Here is a 24,354-nt window from a genome sequence, read left to right as displayed (position 1 = left end):
ACTGAAGCAGGTGCAAAACAAGCAGTTCCTGACCAAATTGTGCACAATTGATGGTTCCAATGTCATAGCTTCCTCCTGCAAGGAGTTATTTGACAAGGCTATAGATATTACATTTTGTTTATTTAAAAATTTATATACTGCATACAACTATGCGGTTTCATATTACATACATATTATCCTGCGCTCCCTACAATCACCACACATGTATCACAAACATAACTGGTTGGTGGTCCCAACAAAACATCTATCAGCAATGAATTATCTTGTAGATCACCTGGATTGCTACTTTACAGTTACAGAGAAACTTAGCACCAGCATTGCTGGATCCAAAGCCAAAGAACCATTTAGATCTATGAGTAGAAACACAGAAAAATGAAGACAGAAAGATGATATAGCCTATCCAGTTTGTCCATATATGTCATTTATAACCCTTGGCAGCTCTGCTGGCTGTGTCGGATTTCTACAGGGAATTAAAAAGGAAGTTTGACATCCACAAGACCTTCCTTCAGTATCTGTGACCAAAGACTTAAGGTTGGATTGGTTTGTCCAGTGGATTGCAGGACTCGAGGCAACATGGATTCACTAGAGGCAGGTCTTGTCAAACAATTCTGATCAATTTCGAAGGGCTTTAAACTAGGTAAGTCGGGGGTGGGTACCCACTTTTACACCGGAGCAGTAAGTAACAATCCTGATAGGGCAAACCAAAACTCCGCTTCTAAGTCTGAGGTAAGTACCCTTATTGAAAAAGAATTTCTAGGTGACACTTTAATTCAAATGGGTGGCTCACTACAGGAGCTTAGTAATCAGAAAGAGTGGAGAGCTATGTATGTTAATGCACACAGCCTAGGGAATAAATTTCTAGAACTAGAAAGAGAAATAGTTAATGCAGACCTAGACGTAGCAGCAATATCCGAAACATGGTTCACAGACTCTCATGGGTGGATATAACTATACCAGGATACAACCTGCTTCAACAAGACAGAGAGGGTAAGTTAGGAGGAGGGGTAGCACTTTACATCAAAGAGAACATCAAGACAACCAGGATCTCGGATGTCAAGTATACTGGGGAATCCATCTGGGTAAACCTGGCCAGAGACAGAGAAAAATGCCTGTACCTTGGAGTGGTATACAAGCCTCCAAGACAATCGGAGGACAAGGATGCAGAATTAATTGAAGACATTGAGAATATCACCTTACGGGGGGACGTTGTTCTGGTAGGAGACTTCAACATGCCTGATGTAGACTGGAACACACTCTCAGCGACAACTTGTGATAGCAGGAGGATATTAATGTCCATGAAGGGAGTATGGCTCAAACAAATGGTACTAGAGCCCACCAGGGCCCAGGCCATCCTGGACCTGGTACTTACGAACGGGGAGGTGTCGGTGGGAGAAACGCTAGCCACCAGTGACCATAACATGGTATGGTTTAACCTTAAGAAAGGCTTCCCTAGATCACACACTAAACAAGGGTACTCAATTTCCAGGGCACTGACTTCGCACGCATGGGAGATTTCGTCCATCAGACGCTGCAGGTTCAAGAAGTAACTGATAATGTGGAAGCTATGTGGTCAACCTTGAAATCGACCCTTCATGAGGCAACTAAACGCTACATTAAATCGGTAACCAAACAGCAAAGAAAAAAGAAACCCCAATGGTTCACTGATGAGGTCTCGTACCTCGTCAAAGAGAAGAAAAGAGCATTTCTCTCATACAAACGCACGGGGGAAAAAGAAGCAAACATTGAATACAGGACAAAGTCTGCAGCGGTCAAAACAGCTGTCAAGGAGGCCAAATTTCGAATGGAAGAAACTCTAGCGAAGAACATTAAGAAAGGGGACAAATCCTTCTTCAGGTACATTAGCGACAGGAAAAAAAACACAAACGGGATAGTACGCCTTAGAACGCCGGAAGGGAACTATATGGAACTATATGGATAAGGCCAAACTACTGAATGATTACTTTTGTTCAGTCTTTACCTGCGAGGCACCAGGGCACGGGCCACGGCTGGAAGCAAAGCAAAGCATGGAAGACCCATTTCAGAATTTTGAGTTCACACCAGCTGATGTTTACAGAGAACTGTCAAGACTCAAGGTGAACAAAGCAATGGGACAATTTGTACCCAAGAGCGCTCAGAGAGCTATGCGATGTTCTGGCGAAACCGTTAGCCATGCTCTTCAATCTCTCCCTAAGTACGGGGAGAGTCCCCCTGGACTGGAAAACAGCCAACGTTGTTCCTCTGCACAAAAAGGGTTGCAGAGCGGAGGCTGCGAATTACAGGCCAGTGAGTCTCACATCAATAGTGTGTAAACTCATGGAAACTCTACTTAAAGGTAAATTAGACACGATATTGGATGAGGGAAATTTGAGGGATCCCTGTCAGCATGGATTCACTAGGGGATTCACTAGTCATGCCAATCCAATCTTATCAGCTTCTTTGACTGGGTGACAGGAAAGCTAGACTCGGGAGAGTCTCTGGACATAGTGTACTTGGATTTCTGTAAAGTTTTTGACAGTGTCCCGCACCGTAGACTATTAAATAAGATGAAATCGATGGGGTTAGGTGAGAAACTAACTGAATGGGTCAAGGATTGGCTGAGTGGAAGACTTCAGATGGTGGTGGTCAACGGCACCCTCTCTGAGACATCGGAGGTGACTAGCGGAGTGCCACAGGGATCGGTCCTGGGACCATCCCTTTTCAACATATTCATAAGGGACTTAACCCGGGGGCTTCAGGGTAAAGTAGCACTGTTCGCCGACGACGCCAAACTGTGTAATATAGTAAGTGAAAGCAATCTCAAGGATAGTATGACGCAGGATCTGATCACGTTGGAAAACTGGTCCTCGACATGGCAGCTGGGCTTCAACGCTAAGAAGTGTAAGGTCATGCATCTCGGCAGCAGAAATCCATGCAGAACATACACCTTGAATGGAGAAGCACTGGCTAGGACTTCAGAAGAACGAGACTTGGGAGTAATCATCAGTGTAGACATGAAGGCTGCCAAACAAGTAGAGAAGGCCTCATCCAAGGCAAGGCAAATGATGGGATGTATCAAGAGAAGCTTCGTCAGCCGCAAACCTGAAGTCATAATGCCACTTTACAGAACCATGGTGAGACCTCATCTGGAATACTGTGTGCAATTCTGGAGGCCACATTACCGTAAAGATGTGCTTCGAGCCGAGCAAGTCCAGCGGATGGCCACTAGAATGGTCTCCGGACTCAAGGGTCTCTCATACGAAGAAAGACTGGGCAGATTGCAGCTCTATACTCTAGAGGAGCGCAGGGAAAGGGGTGACATGATTGAGACATTTAAATACGTCACAGGTCGTGTCGAGGTGGAAAATGATGTATTCGTTCCAAAGGGACCCTCGGTCACAAGGGGGCACCCGCTCAAACTCAGAGGAGGGAAATTTAGTGGTGATACCAGGAAGTACTTCTTCACAGAAAGGGTGGTGGATCACTGGAACAAACTTCCGGTGCAGGTGATCAAGGCCACCAGCGTGCTCGACTTTAAGAATAAATGGGACATCCCTACGAGGGTTGAGCTAAGGAACTGAGTCATCAGCACTCAGACTTAATGGGGTGGGTCAGTAGAGTGGGCAGACTTGATGGGCTGTAGCCCTTTTCTGCCGTCATCTTTCTATGTTTCTAATTTCTTTGGATGACCAGAGAACTGGATAGAGGGAGTGTGCTAGAGGTGGTGTATTTAGATTTTAGCAAAGCCTTTGACAGTGTTCCACACAGGTTAGGTGCTATCAACTCTTGCTCGAGTCCCAATGACTTGATGAATTGCAGATCTAAAAAGGAGATAGGTTTTGTGCTAGTTAAGGTCCTCCAGTATCATCCTCACACTTGTTTTCAACATGTCCAGCCATCTGATTGCAGGTTGCCCTCTTCACTGAGGGGAGATATGATTGAAGTCTACAAAATCCTGAGTGGTGTAGAATGGCTACAAGTGGATCGATCTTCTACTGCATCAAGATTTATAAAGACTAGGGGACACTCAAAGAACTTACAGAGTAATACTTTTAAAACCAATAGGAGGAAATATTTCACCACTCTGAGAATAGTTAAGCTCTGGAACACATTGCCAGAGGATGTGATAAGAGCAGTTAACGTAGCTGGTTTTAAAAAAAGGTTTGGATAAGTTCTTGGAGGAAAAGTCCATAGTCTGCTGTTGAAGCCACTTCTTGCCTTGGATCAGTGACATGGAATTTTGCTACTATATGGGTTTTTGCCAGATACTTGTGACTTAGATTGGCCTCCATGAAGACGGGATACTGGGCTAGAAGGATCATTGGTCTGACCCAGTAAGGCTACTCTTATGTTCCTTCAATCTTCTCAAACATAATGTCCTTCTCCAATTATCCTTCTCTTCTAACAGTGTAACCAAAATAAGACAGTCATAACTTCACCATTTTGGCTTCGACACAGACAATTTGATCTCTTCCAGAATCAATTTGTTCTTCTAGTAGTCTATGGCACACATAAAATCATTCTGCAGCACCAAAGCATCAATCTTCTATCTTGTTTCTAGCTTTCACATCTGTAATTGATCACTGAGAAAATGGGTGCATGGACAAGTCTGATCTTTATTTGAAGTGTTATTTCCTTGCCATTGAATACTTTGTCAAGAACCTTCATTGAAGAGTGACCCAGTGCTATTCTGTGGAGTATTTGTTCCCTGCTAGTTGTTTCTTTGTTTATGAAAGTGCCCAGGAGATTGAAATCCTTTACAACTTCTATCACTTTCAAGCTCAAAATCTTCATCATTTTCCGTGTTCATGATCTTCATCTTATGTTCAGTTCTAACCCCATGTTATGACTTTCGGCTTTGACTTTTCTCAGTAGATACAGCATGACTTCTGTGCTGCTGGTGATGAGCGTTGTATCATCTGCATAGCATAGGTTGTTTATATTTCGGTCACCAACTTTAAAGCCAATGTTCTCTTCTTCCAAGTGTGCTTTTCTGAACATGGCTTCTTGCCATAAAGAACAGGTAAGGTGACAAGACATATCCTTGCCTGATACCATGTTGTATTGGAAACCAATCAGTGATGCCATATTCTGTTCTCACTGCAGCTTCTTGATTTTCGTAGAGGCTCTTTATCAGCTGAGTTTTGTGTTTGGATATTTCCATTTCTGCTAGAGTTCTCCATAGTTTATCATGATCCACACAGTCAAAGGCTTTGCTGTAGTCAAAGCAAAAGTATAGAGGCTTTTGGTATTCTTTGCTCTTCTCCAATATCCATCTAACATTGGCAATAATGTCTCTTGTTTCTCGACCTTTTCTGAAACCAGACAGAACTTCAAGTAGTTATTGCTCAACATGATTGTAGCCTTCATTGTATTATTTTCAGAAATATTTTGCTGATGTGTGGAATTAATGCAGTCATTCTGTAGTCATTACAGTCCTTAGCATCACCTTTCTTCAGTATAAGTATGAACAGTGTTTACCTCCTATCCGTTGGTCAAGTTTTTTCCTTCCAAATCTGAGCCTTTAATTCAATTGAAATACCATCGATACCCAGTGACTTGTTTTTCAATAAAGCTTTAATTGCTGCTATGACTTTTTAAAATATCTGTTTCTTCTTCAGCGTTGATTCCTGTTCAATTTCCCAAATGTTATCCTCATTGCCTTTTTTGTATAGATTTTCCGTATATTCTTTCCATCTCTTTTTAATGCTTTCTGGATCATTCCATTAGCGTATTTAAACATCCCCAATTGAAGCTGGAATTTCTGCTGCAATCTCAACCTCCTGATATGCTAATCTGGTTTTTCCGTTTACGTTTTCTGATTCAATTTTCTGACAAATATCCTTTAGATATTATTTTTTGTTTTGCCAAACTTGACATAAAAACTAGAGAATGACAATGTGACAAAATTCATCACCGCCCCCATCCTTGCGGATAACCACGGGAAACCATCTCCATGTCATTGTTTAAGGAGAGAGGGAAGAATCAGAGCACAAAAGAACACAACCACTGATCCTCAAGCCTTGCATTGAAGAATGCAGGTGTAGAACGACTGAGGTTTAGATAGACATGGAATTGTTGCCCGCAGTTATCTGCGAGGATGGGAACGGCAATGAATTTTGTCACCATGTTATTTCTCTAATTGAAACATTTGGTTCAATTGTGATACTTTATCATCAGAGAGTTTTGCTTGTTCTGCTACTTTTCTGGTTTCTTCTGAGATTCAATGTGATTTCTTGGTGCTTTTTTTTTTTTTCTTCTGGAGTGTTTTTTTTAGCTCATCACTAATGCCATTCCATAACTTCAGGCTCTCTATCTCCTGTATCAAGACAAGCATATCTGTGATCTAGTTTTATCCAGTAGTCTAATGGAATATTCTCAATGTCATATTTTGGGAGGTCTCATGATCATCTTCTTGCGAAGCTTTACTTTTGATCTTGCATGTTAAAAGCTCATGGTCACTTCCACAGTCGGCTCCCGATTTAGTTCTTGCAGTCAAAACTGCAAATTTCCATCTCTGTCCCATGTAATAAGAATAGTTAATGATATTTTCAGGCATCATCCTCCTTTGTCTTTGGTTTTGACCTAAAAGCTCCTGAAAGTTTGACAAGATTATTAGGATGATAATTTTAAAAAAATAATCTAATTCTGTTCCACCTTCCATAAATACTGAAATATAAACCGAGGTGACCTTTTTCCCCTCCACAAAGGAGTTAAAAAGGATAACTCAATTATAAACAGAGATTAGAAATTTGGGTGAGCCAGTCTACAAAAACATAGCTACAATACTACTTTATCCTAAAGCAAAAAATAAAATAAATAGAAATTTTTTTCTACTTTTGGTATCTGGTTTATGCTTTCCTCATTTTCTGGTCATTATCTTCCTTCCAGTCACTGTCTGCCCTTTCTCTTAATCTTCCATATGGCATCTGCTCTTTTTCTATGCCTCTTCCAGAAAGTCTGCCTCTGCCTTCCATCTCTCCCTCCGTTCCACCCCCCTATCCCCCACCCATTGGTCTGGCATCTTCCCTCTGCTCCCCCCTGGTCTGGCATCTCTGTATTCTTCCCTTTCATCTCTCCCTCCCCAGGTGGTTTTTAGCATCTCTCTCCTCCCCTCAGATCTGGTATCTGTCTCCTATCCCTCCCCCCATGGTCTAGCATCTCTCTCTCTCTCCCTTCCCTGGTCTTCCTTCTCAATTTATTTTCTGCCTCTGTCTAGATGAAATTCTTATTATCCAGTCCTCAATTTCCCTCTTTTCATTGTGTTTACTGCAGCTTGCCACCTCTTTCCCTCACCCTTCCAATATCTCACTATCTCTAGCCTCTTCACCCAATCTAGCATGTGCCCTTTTATCTTTATCCCCTCCTTCCATCCAGTATGTGCTTTCCACTTCCTTCCACGTCTGCTCCCTTCTCTCTGTACTCCCCAATTCCATCCATAGTCCTCCCTTCTGTCCACTTCCATCCAGCATCTGCTCCCATGCCTGTCCACTTCCATCCAGCATCTGTCGTCATCCCCCCTTTCTCCACACAATAAGCCTGAAGTGTCACTCAACCTCTTCCCTTTGTCAGGCCATCTCCCTCCCTTCCCATCATCTTCACGGTGCTTTTCAAAACCAAAGTTTTCACTCTCAGAGGGCCCCTGACACAGCTGCCCCAACGCTTCTCCACTGATGCGCCATCCCCTGTGATGAACTTCGAAGCCACTATCCTCCATACACACAAACTCCCACTGCCTCGACATCGTGCTTACTGTTAGTACTGGAAACCTGCTGCTGCCATCAATGCTGTATTCTGACCCAGTGTGGAGCCTTGAACATCTACGTATGCTCAAGGCCCGCCTGCTTCTGCCTTCTCTGAGAATTTCAAAGGGGGTAGGAGCTGACAGGCTTTGAGCATGCACAGCTGCTCAAAGCTCCGCACCAGATCAGAATACAGCACTGACAGCGGCAGAAGTTTCCAGTGCTAATGGTAAGCCCAATATCCAGGAGTGGGGTGTGCATGGAGGAGGGTGGCTTTGGCAGCAGGGGTTTGTGTGCACGGATTGCGGTTTCAAGATTCATCACTGGGGGGACATGTATTCAGAAGGGGGGGTGGTGGGGGGATCGTTCTATTGAAGATTACAGCCCTGGTGGTCATCGAGAATTGAATAGAGGACAGCTGTGCCATCGGTTGGGTGGTGGCTCCAATATAAACCGAACCCCCCCCCCCAATTTTTGGACCAATATTTTTGCCCAATAATCTCTGTTTATATTCGAGTATATGCGGTACGACAAAGCTCAACCCCCAACCTGAGGTGGAACTGTTCAGTTTGTATTCATGAAGTAAATTTTATTTTTGTACCTTGCAGTCTAGTTTTGGATAATGTAGCATGCTTGCTGTGTTTAGTCCATTAAAATGTGTACATATAAATGGACTTAACACAGCAAGCACATTATCCAAAACTACATTATCCAAAACTAGACTACAAGGTATACAAAAGAAATTCACTTCATAAATACAAACTGAACAGTTCCACCTCAGGTTGGGGGTCAAGCAATTAAAGCCCTCATGTATTATCAGATTTTCTAAATCAATCCTATTATGTGTTCTATTCCAGTGGTCTCAAACGCAAATCCTTTGCAGGGCCACATTTTGGATTTGTAGGTACTTGGAGGGCCTCAGAAAAAATAGTTAATGTCTTAAAGAAATAACAATTTTGCATGAAGTAAAACTCTTTATAGTTTATAAATCTTTCCTTTTGGCTAAGTCTTAATAATAATATTGTCATTTATAGCTAAAGAGACATATGATCAAGAAACTGTTTTATTTTACTTTTGTGATTTTGATAAACATACCGAGGGCCTCAAAATACAACCTGGCGGGCCGCATGTGGCCCCTGGGCCGCAAGTTTGAGACCACTGTTCTATTCAATGTTAAATACCTTAGAGCGACTAAAGAGTTTGACATTTGATGGTAGAACTCACACAAGTTTCAAACTTGAGTCAATTTAATTCAGTCCTTGGCATATAGTACGAGTTACTATGTACCTAGTATAGGTATATATATTTTTCTGTATAATCACAACCAATAGCTGTGATATGGGCAACTCAAAACTTACTTTATGGATTATCTCAATATAAAAAACCATGTGGTATTTGTTAAAATCAAATTAACCAATGAATGAGGATCTTAAGCAAGCTGTTTGGAAAAACCAAACTTTGGATTCTTACCTCAGCACATTTGTGGATGTTGTCAGGTCCAACACCACCATCCACCTCGATATCTAAGGAAGGAAACTGTGTTCTGAGCCACTGAACCTAAAAAGTCCACAAATGGATCTTATTTTTGACATGCAGTACACATGGGTAAACAAGATTTACTGATTCAGTGTACAGACAAAATCCAGTTACTACTATTATTATTATTTCTATAGCACTACCAAAAACTAATCTAACCACAGTATTCTGGAGCAACTGCAATTTTTTGATTGGTTTTGATGTTAAGTTCAAATGTTAAGAATTACAGTATTCAAGTTGAGGTAACACTAACATCTGAATCAACAGTGCAAAATGATGTTAAAAAAAGCACAACTTCACTAGCCTAAGTTTCCTCATAATATATAAAATGTTCCTTGAAACCTCAAGTTCGAATGAACGGTTAGTTCACACCTTTATGTGGGATGCTAGCAGGGAAGTTTTTTGGGGTTTTTTTAAAATACAGGTGCACTCATTTTGTAAAACAGGAAGCATACATATATATGTTTTAAGCAAATCCAGAAAACTGCACCCTTGGAATGTGTGCTTGATGCGGATATACACATTAAAAAATGGGTTTTTAAAAATTATTTGTATATTGTTTAGGCCCATCTACATGTGTAAAATAGCTATTTATCCAAGTAAATGCCATCTAATCCTTCTGCAATTTACCTCCTCTGTGTAAGACGACCTTCACAACAAACAGTTTGTTCAATACTTGCTGCATAAGCCTACCTTTGACATCATATCTTCCATGAATGCCTGACCTCCAAACCCAGGTTCCACAGTCATAACCAGAGCCATATCTATCTGATTGGCCCAGGGAGCTAAGTCCTCCACTGTAGTCCCTGGCTTAATGCCTAAGCCCACCTGGAAGGGGAAGGAAAAAAATACTGATAGAAGTAACTGTTTTCAATGCAACACAGGACTATCTCTACTAAGAGTAAATCAAAACTATTCTGACAAAAAAAAAGTTGAAAACTGAACCTCAAGGAGGGTTACTTACCTCATTCTTTTTTTTTTGTAAACATATTTATTGAAAAAGCAGCATAACAATACAATTAACAGCAGACAAGTGTAAAAGGAACATTGCCAGAATTAAGTTACAAGTCCATGAAACAAGTTTTTCCATTTTTATCCCCCTCCCCCCCCACACATATACATACATACATACATACATATATACAACAACCCAAAAGAATTGGGAAGAAGAATGCACATTTGAAAAGATCCCAAAAGATTACAAATTTAGCAATCTACTGCGGGCAACTGGAGTCACAGAATTCCAAAATGGCTCCCATGTGGATTGCAGACGTCAACCTTGGGAAGAGTTCAAATTGGGAGTCCCCAGATGTTCCAGTTGTAGATGTTGAATCAGTAGGGCTCGCCATTGAGCCAGCGAGGGAGAATCTGCATGTAGCCAATGCAGAAAATAGCTTTAACCCCCCAAGAGAAGTGCTATCTGCAAAAAAGTATGCAGACCCTTAGGAATTGGCACCAACCACTGCACACTTAGAGAAAAGTACCAGGGGAGTTAAGAGACAGTTTGCCATAAAACACTGTTATGGTGTAAAATTCTGTTCCAAAAACACTGTATAACAGTACAGGAGTAAAACATATGACCAAGAGTAGCAGAGTGATTTCTACGCTTCAGACAAAGAGAGTCCGATGAAGTGACATGCATTGTACTCCACATGGTGAGCTATGTAGGCGAATGGCCATTTTATAGCCAATTTCAAGTAAAAGAATCGGAAGATGTAGGTGAAATATCAAGTGAATATAACAAAGTAATTCCACTTGAATTGCCATCCTTAAGTCTGTAGACCAGCGCAGACTAAGCAGCGAGTAGTTAAAGCCAGGGAGTGAGTCCTGCAAACCATGATTATAAAACCACAAAGGGATGTCTGTCTGTGCCGCTAAACAAAGAGCTTCCGTAAAGTCCTTAATTTTCTCAAAGGTCCAGACGAAAGAAGGCAAGGAGCGCACATAATGGCGCAACTGCCAATATGCGCAAAAATCAGGCGCTGGTATCCGAAATTCAATCTGTAGTGTAGAGAAAGATTTAAGAATCCTCAGAAAGGACATGAAGCAAATAGTGAATTCCTTTCTCCGCCCAACATTGTAACGCTCGAGAAGTGCGCCCTGGTTCAAAATCCGGATTATTCCAAATCGGCAACAAAGGGGTAAGGGTAGGACAAAATTTCATCAGCAGGCAGAACCACCGCCAAGCCGCTCTCATAGCCAAATATACCGGGTAGTCCTGAAAGAGGTGGCAAATGCATTTCAATGGAGCATGAAAAAAAGCACTAAAATGAAGTGGGCGAAGCAAACCCACCTCAGCTGATGTAAAGGAGAATTTAGAGATACCTCTATACCAATCATTGATGTGACAGAGTTGACAAGCCATCGCAAAGCATTGAATATTGAGAAGACCCAACCCCCTATATCTCGAGGAGAAGCCACAACCCTATAGGCCTGCTGAGGTTTCTTGCCATTCCAGAGAAAACTATTAAGAGCGCGCACTATAACTTGACGTGTACAGGCAGCCAGAGTTACAGGCAGCGTTTGAAACAGATAAAGCCAATAGGGCAATAAGAACATATTGTATAAGGCAATTTTACCCAGTAAAGTAAGAGGGCAAGCCTTCCAAACTGCAAATTTTTGCTCCATAAAACGCAGTCAAGATTGAATGTTAATCGAGTACAAGTGAGAAAGATCACAAGGTATCCAGACACCCAAGTACTTGATGCCATCTGAGGCCCAAGTTAGGGGGAAGTCCCCTTGCCATCGAGAAGGCAAAGCCGGATCCAAAGGATGGGCTATTTATGCTTATTTAGTTGAAAGAGAGTAAAATCCAAATTCATCAACTAAATCGACAAGTGGCGCAAGGAGTTCTGTGGTAGCTCATTCTTTTAAAAAGATGTTTTAAATAGCTTTTCATAAGACTTCTAATTAAAGAGAATTTATATTAATATAAATAATTGTGCTCACTGAAAGCCAAGATAAACTTTTGGTGAAAGATAACAGGACTCTACCAGTTCTGATTTGAATACATCATAGCACACCTCCCTACATACCAATAATCTAAATATTTACTATTCTTGAACCAAGAAAAATAAAGATTAAAAAAGAAGGTACTTATCTTGAACTGGTAAAGTAAAGTTAGGACATTTAAAAAGTTGAAACGTCCTGAACTCCCAGTACTACAATTCCAAAGTGCTTAGTGCTCCCCATTAATGTCCGTCCCCCCCCAAAAAAAAGTCAGAAAATGTGCAAATAGCAATCCATATAAAATCAGCAACATTCATTAATTCACAAATTTACAATGTCCATAGTCCACAATCTCACAGCCTTCTCGACATAGTACGTGTTCTCCCAATGGTCTATTAAACACAGTACATGTTTCCCCGATGCTTCACATTGAATGAGTTTCACTATCAGGACTCCATGGCGGTAAAGCCATTAAAAAATGCTCTCAGTCTAGCATAACCTCGCTCCTTGCAGCTCCTAGTTAAATGACACAGCATAAGGTGACATACTTCAAACTTGGGCCAGCTCTTATCAACACCCCAGTGGCCATTCCACCACTTTATTTAACCACCTCCGGAATACAGTGTCCCAAGTAAAAATAAAATCACTGCTCACAATTTATCAGCTGCCGTGATATATTGCCTCCATGTTTTGCATGAGACTGTTTTAATACCACAAATTTCAAATCAGCTTCACAATAACGCTTTTCAAGGGGGCTTCTTCCTTCTTGTTACTTATGCTGCTAAGATGTTCCGCTATTCTTAGCTTAACCACCCAGCGAGTTTGCCCGATATATATCAACCCACACGGGCAAAAAATGGCATAAACAACTTGCGCTGAATTACAATCTGAGTGGTCATATAATTCATATTGTTCATTAGTATGAGGTATCTGCACACACGTAGTGGCAAAAACATGCTGGCAATAAACACATTTGCCATAAGAGTAGTGGCCGCGATCTTTATTGGTTTGAAAACCCACAGGTTTAGATTTCTTTATTAATTCCCCCCAGATTTGCAAAACGAGGTAGATCAGCAAATTCAAGATGATATCTTAAAATATTCCAATGCTTCCAAATGATAGTACGCAATTGTAACGTCTCTGCTGAATAAGGAAGAATGCATGTTAGAAGTTTTTTGTCTTCTTGTTGAGACTTACAATTTAACCACTCATGATGTACATTAGCAGTACGGCTATAGGTTGTCTTTAAACATTTTTTAGGATACCCCCATTGTTTAAATCTGTCTATCATTACAGAGGCTTGAATTTTAAACTCCTGATCTGAGGAACATAATCTCTTCAACCGGAATAACTGACCCACAGGAATACTGTTTTAAAGGATGTCCAATATGCACACTTTTATAAGAATACAAAAGCATCACTGCAAATACACAATAAAAAAAGAATAAAGCTTTAGCCTCAGCACCCCTCCTTACTTCCAGGAACAGACACAGACATTTTAAAATATTTTTTATGATATTCTCTTTTCTTCAGAGCACTGTTCCCAGATTAACCTGACCCCTTACCTTCATTCCATTCTCCCGGATGTCTTTAATCAGTGCCCCTGGGTTTTCTGTGGCCTCCAAGTGGAAAGTATACTGACTGGCTCCAGCTACAGCCATTGGTTTCACCCACTGTTCTGGCTTGGCAACCATCATGTGCAAGTCTGAAAGAAAACAGGTTATGACATAATAGGGAGCAACAAGCCCTTAGACACCACTTACTTATTTTAATTATTTGCAGTATCGTCAAATAAAGTTGAAATATAAACGTGAAATGTCATAGCTAAAAGAAGGCCCAATTAAGCACTGCAAATGTTAGTGAGCTAAGCCACCCCAGAGAGATCCCAAACTTCTGTACTCAGGCCCAAGACAGCGTTCTTCAGTCGCCGGTCCACGGTGCGATCTTCGGGTCAGCTCCCTCTTCCTCACTGCTGCAGTGCACAAAGATGCGGCCAGTGGCTCCTATGCGCATCCTACCGCTCCTATGCGCATCCTACACCTGAATCGGAAGCCTTCTCTCTGACGTCGCAACATGCTTCCGGATGAGGCACGGGACGTACAAAGAGCCACTTCCCACATCTTTGTGCACTGCGTCAGTGAGGAAGAGGAAGCCGGCCCGAAGATAACTCCGGGGGCGGCATAAAACAGCCAGAAGTTAAGGCATAGCATGGAGGGAGACAACAAAGGAAAGGGGAATGGTTTTAGTTTTGAATTTACTGATTGAATTGTGTCAGTTTTGAGAATTTTCATCCGCTGTCTGTATTTTGCACTATTCAGGAAAAAATGCATTTGTCTCTATTTCTCTGGGGTTGTACTGCATGCAGAGTCTTGCATCTTAGGGTTTTGATTGTATATATTAGTACTTTTAGTTTGTGGTCCTGTATTTGCATAGGGGTTATCTGTGTTCTGGTAGGAATGAATGTTGAGAAGCATACAGTGTGCTTTGTGTAGTTTAATTTTGTGGTTAACCATTATGTGTTGTTAATATAAGATTATATTGTGTGTGTATATATGAAAAATGAATGGAAAAAATAGTGTTACAATAGTACTACTATGGGGGCAGGGTCTGGGGTGGAGATGGGCAGGATCTGGCCCACGACTTAGCCCAGGGTTCTTCAACTGCCGGTCCGTGGACCGGTGCCAGTTTACAAAATAATTATTTTATTTCCGCCGGTCCACAGGTGTCAAAAGGTTGAAGAACACTGTTCTAAGTCACAGTCAGAACTAAATCAGTAAAAGACATATATGCCAGAATTTCCTTTTGCTTTAAAACAGATTTTGTTCCGTTTTGTGTTTTTTTGTTTTTAATGGCAAAGTAGTAGTAGTACATAGCTAAAATCACATTATTGGTTTTTCTCTTTGCCTCAAGCTTTATTTCAGCTCATGGTCCAGTCGGTTTCTTTAATGTTTTATTAGTTTTTTATATAACAAGACAATTTCAGTGTCTTTGAAACACACTTCTCTTCTCACAAAACTCCCAAGAACCTTACTTATCATCTATTACATCATTCCAGTATGAATTTACTAATTAATCACTAAAACACTAAGTAAACGATCCACTTCATTCTATCTACGGCAGCGGTCTCAAACACGCGGCCCGCATGTGGCTTTCCAGGTTTTATTTGCGGCCCGCGATCTGGAGGCCATCATTCTCTTCCTTTTGGAGCAGCAGCCGGCTCGTTCGCTCAAAGCCGCGGGTTGGCGGCTCCTTGCGTTATCCACTCCTGCATCGGAAGCCACGCTGCTGCTCCAGTGGCGTACCAAGGGGGGGGCGGTCCACTGTTCTCTTCGCTGCAGGGCCGACCAACTCTGGCGGCCCGACATCAATTCTGACGTCGAGAGGACGTTCTGGCTAGCCAATCGCTGCCTGGCTGCCTGGAACGTCCTTTCCGACGTTAGAATTGACATCGGGCAGCGAGAGTTGGTCGGCCCCATGCAGAAGAGAAGCAGGGAGATGGCCTGTTCCCGATAGCGGCAGCAGCAGCAGCCTATTCCGCGGCGGCGGTGGCATGGGGGAGGGCACGGAGGAAGGAAGAAAGAAGGAGGGGGGACAGGGAACCAGAAACAAAGCAAAAAATGGGGCACGGAATCAGAGAAAGACAGACAGAGAAAAAAAGAAAGAAAAAGTTGGGGGAGGGAATGAGGTCTGGAGGAGAGGAAGCATACAGGAGGCTGAAAGAAGGGAAGAAGTATTGGATGCACAGTCAGAAGAATAAAGTGCAACCAGTGACTGATGAAATTACCAAACAAAGGTAGGAAAATTATTTTATTTTCAATTTAGTGATTGAAATGTGCCAGTTTTGAGAAAGAAAAGATATTGAACTTTAAATGTGAGTGCTGCAGAAAAAAATAGAGTACTTGGAGGGCCGCAGAAAAAATAGTTAATGTCTTATTAAAGAAATGACAATTTTGCATGAGGTAAAACTCTTTATAGTTTATATATCTTTCCTTTTAACTGTTAAAGGAAAGTTTTATAAGAACATAAGAACATAAGAAGCGCCATCTCCGGATCAGACCTTCGGTCCATCAAGTCCGGCGATCCGCACACGCGGAGGCCCCGCCAGGTATACACCTGGTTTATTTATAGCCACCATATCTTTATATGCCTTTCTCAAGGAGATATGCATCTAGTTTGCTTTTGAAGCCTGGGACTGTCGATTCCGCAATAATCTCCCCTGGGAGAGTATTCCAGATGTCCACCACTCTCTGTGTGAAGCAGAACTTCCTGACATTAGTCCTGAACTTGTCCCCCCTTAGCTTCATTTCATGTCCTCTTGTCCGTGTCAAATTGGACAATGTAAATAATCTTCTCTGCTCTATTTTGTCGATTCCTTTCAGTATTTTGAAGGTCTCGATCATATCCCCCCGCAGTCTCCTTTTCTCAAGGGAGAACAATCCCAGTGTTTTAAGTCGATCCTCATATACCAGTTTCTCCATACCCTTCACTAGTTTAGTTGCTCGTCTCTGCACCCTCTCCAGCAGTTTTATATCCTTCTTTAGGTAGGGAGACCAATGTTGGACGCAGTATTCCAAGTGAGGTCTGACCATTGCCCTATAAAGCGGCATTATTACTTTCTCCGATCTACTCGAGATTCCTTTCTTTATCATGCCCAACATTCTATTTGCCTTCTTTGCCGCTGCCGCGCATTGTGCCGACGGCTTCAGGGTCCTATCTATCAGTACACCCAGGTCTCTTTCTTGTTCACTTTTTCCCAGAGTTGCACCTGTCATTTTGTACTCGTATTCCTTATTCTTACTGCCTAAATGCATTACCTTGCATTTCTCCACGTTGAACCTCATTTGCCATTTCTCCGCCCATTTTTCTAACCGACACAAATCGCTCTGGAGTTCCTCACTATCCTCCTGCGATCTGATTGCCCGGCAGAGTTTTGTGTCGTCTGCAAACTTGATGATCTCACTGGATGTTCCGTTTTCCAAGTCATTGATATAAATATTAAAAAGGATCGGCCCAAGTACCGAACCCTGGGGTACACCACTAGTCACTTTCTCCCAGTCAGAGAACTTCCCATTTATGCCCACTCTCTGCTTTCGGTTTTCCAGCCATTTGCCTATCCATCTTTGTATATCTCCCTCTATGCCATGGCTTTGTAGTTTCCTGAGAAGTCTTTCGTGTGGAACTTTGTCGAACGCTTTCTGGAAATCCAAGTATATTATGTCCACCGGCTTTCCACTATCAATTTGCTCGTTCACGGTCTCAAAGAATTGGAGTAAATTCGTCAAACACGATTTCCCTTTCCTGAATCCATGTTGACTGGGTTTCATCAAGTCGTGTGTGTCCAAAACTATAAAGAGTTTTACCTCATGCAAAATTGTCATTTCTTTAATAAGGCATTAACTATTTTTTTCTGCAGCCCTCCAAGTACCTACAAATCCAAAATATGGCCCCGCAAAGGGTTTGAGTTTGAGACCACTGATCTACGGTAATCGTAATTGATGGCTTGCTTCAAATCAATGAAAATAGCCTGTTCAACGACAAATTTTTTTCCCCCCAGAATGGATATACTCCATAAATCAAGTCTCTCCATTTCTAATAAGTCTGGATCAAAAAATTATATCTGATCAAATTTGTAATTGACTGATTTTAATTTCATGTTAAGAGATATTTCCAGGCAGTTGACTATCATATGCTAGAAAAAGAGTACAGGGTTATCAGATCCTAAATTGTGAAACAGCTGGAGAACTCTAGCCAAAATTACTTGCCCATAATGGTTGCACAGGCATGCCTGTGATACTCTTGAAATGCAAACTGGAGAGCAGAATGCAGTTTGTTTTCTCTCCTGCTTTAGCTTTCTACTGCCCACTAGGGTTCACTCTAAAACATGAGTTGAATCACTTAGCAGTACCCTGAGCCCTAATCAGATCAGTCTATGCCAGAAACGAGATTCCATACTTAGCAGCCCTAAAACTAGCATCCAGTCACCTAAGCACTTTCTTGGCTTAAGATGCAGAAAAGCATGTTGGGAACCAATATTCTTGTAGCTACACTAGCTTCTCACCTTTAAAGATACTTTATTGCACTGGTCTCAAACTTGCGGCCCGCTAGGTACTATTTTGAGGCCCTTGGTATGTTTATCGTAATCACAAAAGTAAAATAAAAGTTTCTTGGTCATATGTCTCTTTAGCTATAAAATACAATATTATTATTATTAAGACTTAGCACAAAGAAAAGATTTATAAACTATAATAGTTTTACCTCATGCAAAATTATCATTTCTTTAATAAGACATTAACTATTTTTTTCTGAGGCCCTCCAAGTACCTACAAATCCAAAATGTGGCCCTGCAAAGGGTTTGAGTTTGAGATCACTGCTTTATTGTGTAATCCTAGCAATAGGGCTACACTCTTCCTGCTGCTGTAATGTTGTTACTGTCTCCTCCATTCTTTTGCATGAGCCAAGCACCATTGGCTATTGTCCGTCTCCGCATACGATTCAAACTCCTCTTACTGACATTCAAGTGTACTCACTCTGCAGCTCCTCAATATCTATCCTTTCTTGTTACTCCCTATACTCCCCTCCAGAAACTTCGCTCATTAGACAAGTAAGTCCCTCCTGTCAGCACCCTTCTCCTCTACCACCAACTGCCATATGTCCCTTCTACTTTGCTGTGCCGCATGCTTGGAATAACTTGCCTAGCTCACTACATCAGGCTCCATCTCTGGCAATATTCAAAGCCAGACTGAAGGCCCACTTATTTGAAGATGCATTTAAATACTAACCCAACCAATATATCTGTCTGTCATTCCCTCAATAGTCCCCTACCACCTTTTAGACCTCTCAATGTGCCTGTCATAATTAGATTATAAGCTCTTCTGAGCAGGGACAGTCTCTTCTTGTACAGCACTGCGTGCACCTGCTAGCACTATAGAAATAATAAATTGTTGTTGTACTATGAACCATAAATCTGGCCTGCCCAGGTCACTCATTCACACAGTGGATTCAATACTAACCAGCTTGAAAACTGCTTTGTGATGATATACCGCATTCCATAAAGCCTGCAGAGATTAAATTTGTAGCTGCTATGGTTTGGCCTCTGATGTCACAGGCAGATGGCCAGACCTGATCTGTACATAAGGCCTTCAAGTGTTATCTACTACTAGAAGAGTCTAAGGCATAGATTGCTTGAACATTCATTTTTTAAAAAAGATATTTAAAAGGATTTACAGTATTTTATTGAATATGAAATTAAGCCAATACATGAAATTCATAACAATTTTCTCAAACTGCCACAAACATAAGAGGCACTAAATCAACCCCCCAGTAAACAATCCATTTATCTAAAAGGCTGTTAAGACTTAACAGCTTCAATGTCCAGTAAAGTAACAAACAAACCTCCCCTTTCTGCTCCTCCGGATGCTCTAAATTTGTATTAACATACTGCAAGTTCGGTGAAATTTTTAGCAGACCATCAAAAAAGTAGCCATATATGAATTCAAGACATCCTACACTCCCCCCCCCCCCTTTTTTTACTAAACCGCAATAGCGATTCTTAGTGCAAGGAGCCACGCTGCTCCCAATGCTCATAAGAGTTCCTATGAGTGCAGTTCCCTGTGCTAATAACCACAATTGTGGTTTAGTAAAAAGTGTGTGTGTGTGGGGGGGGGTATTTTCTCATAAGACCTTTTGCTTAATATACAGTATATGCCCATTAGCAGTTTCCTCAAATATAAGATTTTTGTATTCATCTCAAATGATGTATTTTCTATACATCTTTTAAAGAATGCTAAAGAATTATATTTTAAAATTAAAAGATGAATAGAAGATACATCAGTTTGAAAACCCAGGCCTACATATCCAGTACCTATCTTTGAGGTAGCCATGATTCTACAAACGGCACTGCTGCATGATCTTTAGACTGTCATCGATACCAGCACCATTTGTAGAATCCGGTCCATACTGTATATTAAGCAAAAGGATCTGTGAGAAAAAGTGTTGAATTCATATATACCCACCTTCTGATCTGCTAAAAAAAATTCACAGCGAGAGACTGTAGAATGTGAACTTTTGTGGTTTCATATTATTTGAATTTGTATACCACGATTTGTATTTACATTGGTGGCTAAAATCAATTCAATCTACTCTTGTTGGGTGACATATACTCTTGACGAACACTCTTGTTGGGCTACATATACTCTTGTTGTTAGCTATTTCAACTTTAGAAAAAGTTCATATGGTTGGAAATTGGGTCCCATGTCTGTGGAAGCTGGAAATTTGTTATTCACTATCCTCCTTAGCGAAGGTTAGCGTTTTTTTAAAACTTATCACTGTTGGCTAAATCAGCCCCTAATATTTAGTGCCGGGCCATGTCCAGACACCAGCACTGAATATTGGGAGCCAATTTAAGGTGTTGGAGCTTATGCAGGCCCAGCCACAATTCAGCCAGGGTTTACATAAGAGTTATGTGGCCCTGGCTAAAATATTGCATAACTTTTTTGTTAACAAAAGAGCCCCTGAGCCCCATCCTGCCCTTCCCCCCATGCCATGGCAAGAAAATCCCTTCCACTAAGGCTTCTTGCCCCTCTTCCCCTGTTGTTCAGGTAGGCCCCTCTGGGCCTACCTGTATCCCTAGTGGTCAAAAGGGGTTGCTGGGGGTAGTAGCATAGCCCCCTCATTCCAGCCCCTTATGTCACCTCTTCAAAATGGTTGCTATGAACTCTCGTGGCAGCATACAGTACTACACAAAGTACTGTGAGCTGCCGTAAGAGGTCACAGCAATCATTTTGGATAGGTCACAATAGTCATTTTGGACAGGTACCACAAGGGGCAGAACGAGGGGGCAGTGCTTTTGCCCCCAACCATCTCTCTGAACCACCAGGAATGAAGGTACAGTACATCCAGGAAGACCTACAGGATGGCTGGGTGTGTTGGGGGGGGGGTCTTGCCATGGCCTGGGTAAAGGGGAGAGGGAAAGAAGAGGCATGGGGGATTTAGGATTGGGCTCTCATGTTTAAAGAAAAAAAAAAAAAAGTTTTATAGGTGCCAGCACCCACATCGCTAAGTGGCCTAATTTAGGACAACTTTTGAGCTGTCCTAAATTAAGCTGCTTAGCTATGTGGATGCTGGCACTGAATACTGTCGACATATGCATAGCCTTGGGTACCTCCCCACTTTTTAGCTGGGTTGTCTGTTGGGATATTAACTGAAGAGTGTCGCTGAATATCCTCACTTAGGTGGCTGGAAATGAGCAGGAAAGGCTCCAGCCTGTTTAAATCGCTTTGAATATCAGCCAACTATAGCTCTAGCTCTTCCCTATCAAATCAGTGCACTCTAGAAAGAGTTGAGAGTACACTCAATTACACGAAATTCCCAATGGCATTCATAGTGTCCAGTGTTACCCTCAATACTTCTGCATCCCTGGCCTCTCTCCACTTATTCTTGGGCTATTGAGATAAGCAAATATCAGCCCACCCACTCCTCCCACCCCATTCAGATGTTTTATTGAAAATATAATTTACAACAACTCTTAGGATTCACCTATTGCAACTCAAATTCTGCTGCTGTTAGGTAAAGAGATTTGATATTCCGTCTTTCTGTGGCATAATCAAAGTGGTTTATGTTCATAAGCAGCTGCTTTCTCTATCCGTAGAGGACTCACAATCTAGAGACTTTTGTACCTGAGGCTATGGGGGCTTAAGTGACTTGCCCAGAGTTACAAAGAGCTGCAATGGGAATTGAACCCAGTCCCCCAGGTTCTCACTAACCCTTAGGCCAATCCTCACAACTATGCAAACACAAATGAGTAATAAAGCATTTTTCATGCATAAGAAGCCTCACAAAATTTAAATGTAAAATACAAACTGTAACAAGGCAGCATGTACGTGTAAGCAACCCAAGGATAGGCTTGTTTAGGGACAGTTTGGCAGAGCCATGAAGTGTGTACAGACTAAGGGTTGCTTTTACTAAGGTGTGCGCTAGCGGTTTTAGCACGCGCACTAAACGCTAACACCTCCATAGAGCTTGCGTTAGTATTTTTTGTTTAGCACACGCTAAAAATGCTAGCGCACCTTAGTAAAAGGAGCCCTAAGTTATAAAATAAAAACCTATGCAAATACTTATATATATATATTTCATATGTGACTGCCATTTTAGCTACAATTTCAACAGGTTTTATGAGGCTATTTAGGTGCTTTTATAAGACAGCTTGAAAACACATGCCTACCTAGCCCCCATACTAAGCAAACCTTTAAAACTTATAAAAATGTAACCTCAACGCGTTCTTTTGTTTTCTTTTTGTAAAAATACCTCAAAAGGATTATTACCTTGTCTTTTGTCCAAATACAAACACCTATGGCTTAGCATGAGGAAATCTATTTCATGCTCTACTGCCATGATTCCCAATTCAATTCCTTGGCCACACCTATTCAAATCCCTCTCATGAATATTCATTGTTGACATCTTGATTGGCTGTGTCCCGAGGAATGGGTTGAGAACCACTGCTCTACTAGTAGAAGAAAACTGGTTACAGCACAAGCTGTCTTACTCTGTTCAAAGAATCAACATGCTAGGACAGGGCTGCCCATGTCCGGTCTTCGAGATCTACTGGCAAGCCAGGTTTTCATGATATCCACAATGAATATGCATGAGAGAGATTTTCCTGCACTGCCTTCTTGGTATGCAAATCTCTCTCTCATGCATATTCATTGTGGATATCCTGAAAACCTGGCCTGCCAGAAGATCTCAAGGACCAGACTAGGACAGCTCTGCGCTAGGCCAAATCATTTGCACCAGGTCCCATTGGTCCACAACCTCTGCAGCATAACACGTTGGATTAGTTGTCAAAATTACTAACAAATTTTAAAAACTCCTTCACGAGTAACATCTCTAATAATGTCTAAGGTCAAAACGTCCATGCTCCCATGAAGAAAGGTGTCCCATAAAAAGTTAAATTATCTGAATTGGTCTCAATCACTACCAAGGACAGCTGGCAGCTATTGGCGTTTTGCTGACTGCCACTGGCATTATCAATGAAAATTCAATGCCGAGACATGTCTGAACTCCGTCACTAAATTTCTGGGTTTAAGGAGCCAGCAAAACTATAGCCAATTAAGCGCAAAGCTATGTGGTCCTTTTCCTCTGTTTAACCTTCCAAGACATCTTATTGAGAGCATGGTATTGAGACGCATGGTATTGAGAGCATGGATTGAGACGCTCTCACTAGCTTCCAAAGAGGTTTTTATGGATTCCCCCCTCCCCCCCTTTAGGATTGCTTTCACAAAGTATTAAATACAATGAGATTTGAGGAACAGCAGCAGTTCCATCATATAACTTCTTGAAGAGTTCTTTCAAGACATTCACTTAGAGACCTCATTTAAAAAATTAAATCAATCATGAAGACTTATTCCCTGATGCTTAATTTGCTTGCTTTGTATTCTGTCTCCCCCCACTTTCCTGATCCCCACCCTCCCTCCCTTAGCAAACCCTTTAAATTTTAGACTGCTCTCCCTACCCATAACAAAGATTAGGTTCTTGCCTTGATAATATCTTTTCCAGTAGATAGGAATGGTATGTTTAACCTTAGGGTACTTTTGTCCATTCTTGTAAGCATACTATAGAAATGTGTCAATCATAGCTTTTGAAACCTCCTCCATCTCCCAGGAGTATGCTGCCTTCTTCAGTTCATTCCAAAGCATGCAAGTAAAAGACAGGAGAAGGAGGGTCATGGAGAACTCCCCGAAACCAAGGTTCTGATCTGCTTATATAACGTTATAACAGTCGGTAATGAAACTGTAATGTATAAATGAACAAACATTGCTATTGAACATTAAAACACATCAAGTAAAAGCAACAGCTTCAATATTAGTGGAGATCAATTCTCTCTCTAGATTCTATTTACAAACTGACTCTGAACCCATAGTCTGAATAGCAGAGAAGTTTTAGCTTTGGAGAGGACCATGAGCATAACCATAAACAGGTGCATCAGAAATTATTGGGCTGGGGGTTCAGCACACCATTCCTATCAACTGGAAAAAATATTATCAAGGTAAGAACCTAATCTCTCTTTCCAGTGCAATAGGAATGATATGCTGAACCTTACGGATGTACCTAAGCAGTCCCCAAAGTCTCAGGTGAGAGAGATAAACCTGCTTTCAGT

At 41.5% G+C, this 24,354-nt stretch overlaps 1 protein-coding gene across 1 annotated transcript in view; it reads right to left on the bottom strand.

Moving 5' to 3' along the window:
* Positions 1-24,354, bottom strand: part of RPE (ribulose-5-phosphate-3-epimerase) — a 48,708-nt gene that overhangs the window by 2,167 nt on the left and 22,187 nt on the right. Inside the window, exons 3-5 of the mRNA XM_033944258.1 lie at positions 13,769-13,908; positions 9,948-10,082; positions 9,189-9,275 (exon numbers count right to left, since the gene is read on the bottom strand). Coding sequence (XP_033800149.1) covers positions 9,189-9,275; positions 9,948-10,082; positions 13,769-13,908 — 362 coding nt within the window. The remainder of the gene's footprint in view (positions 1-9,188; positions 9,276-9,947; positions 10,083-13,768; positions 13,909-24,354) is intronic.

The sequence above is a fragment of the Geotrypetes seraphini genome, chromosome 5 (assembly GCF_902459505.1).
Source record: "Geotrypetes seraphini chromosome 5, aGeoSer1.1, whole genome shotgun sequence".
Lineage (NCBI taxonomy): Eukaryota > Metazoa > Chordata > Amphibia > Gymnophiona > Dermophiidae > Geotrypetes > Geotrypetes seraphini.
Note: the sequence above shows the minus strand (reverse complement) of the source record. Positions and strands in the feature narration are given on the sequence as shown.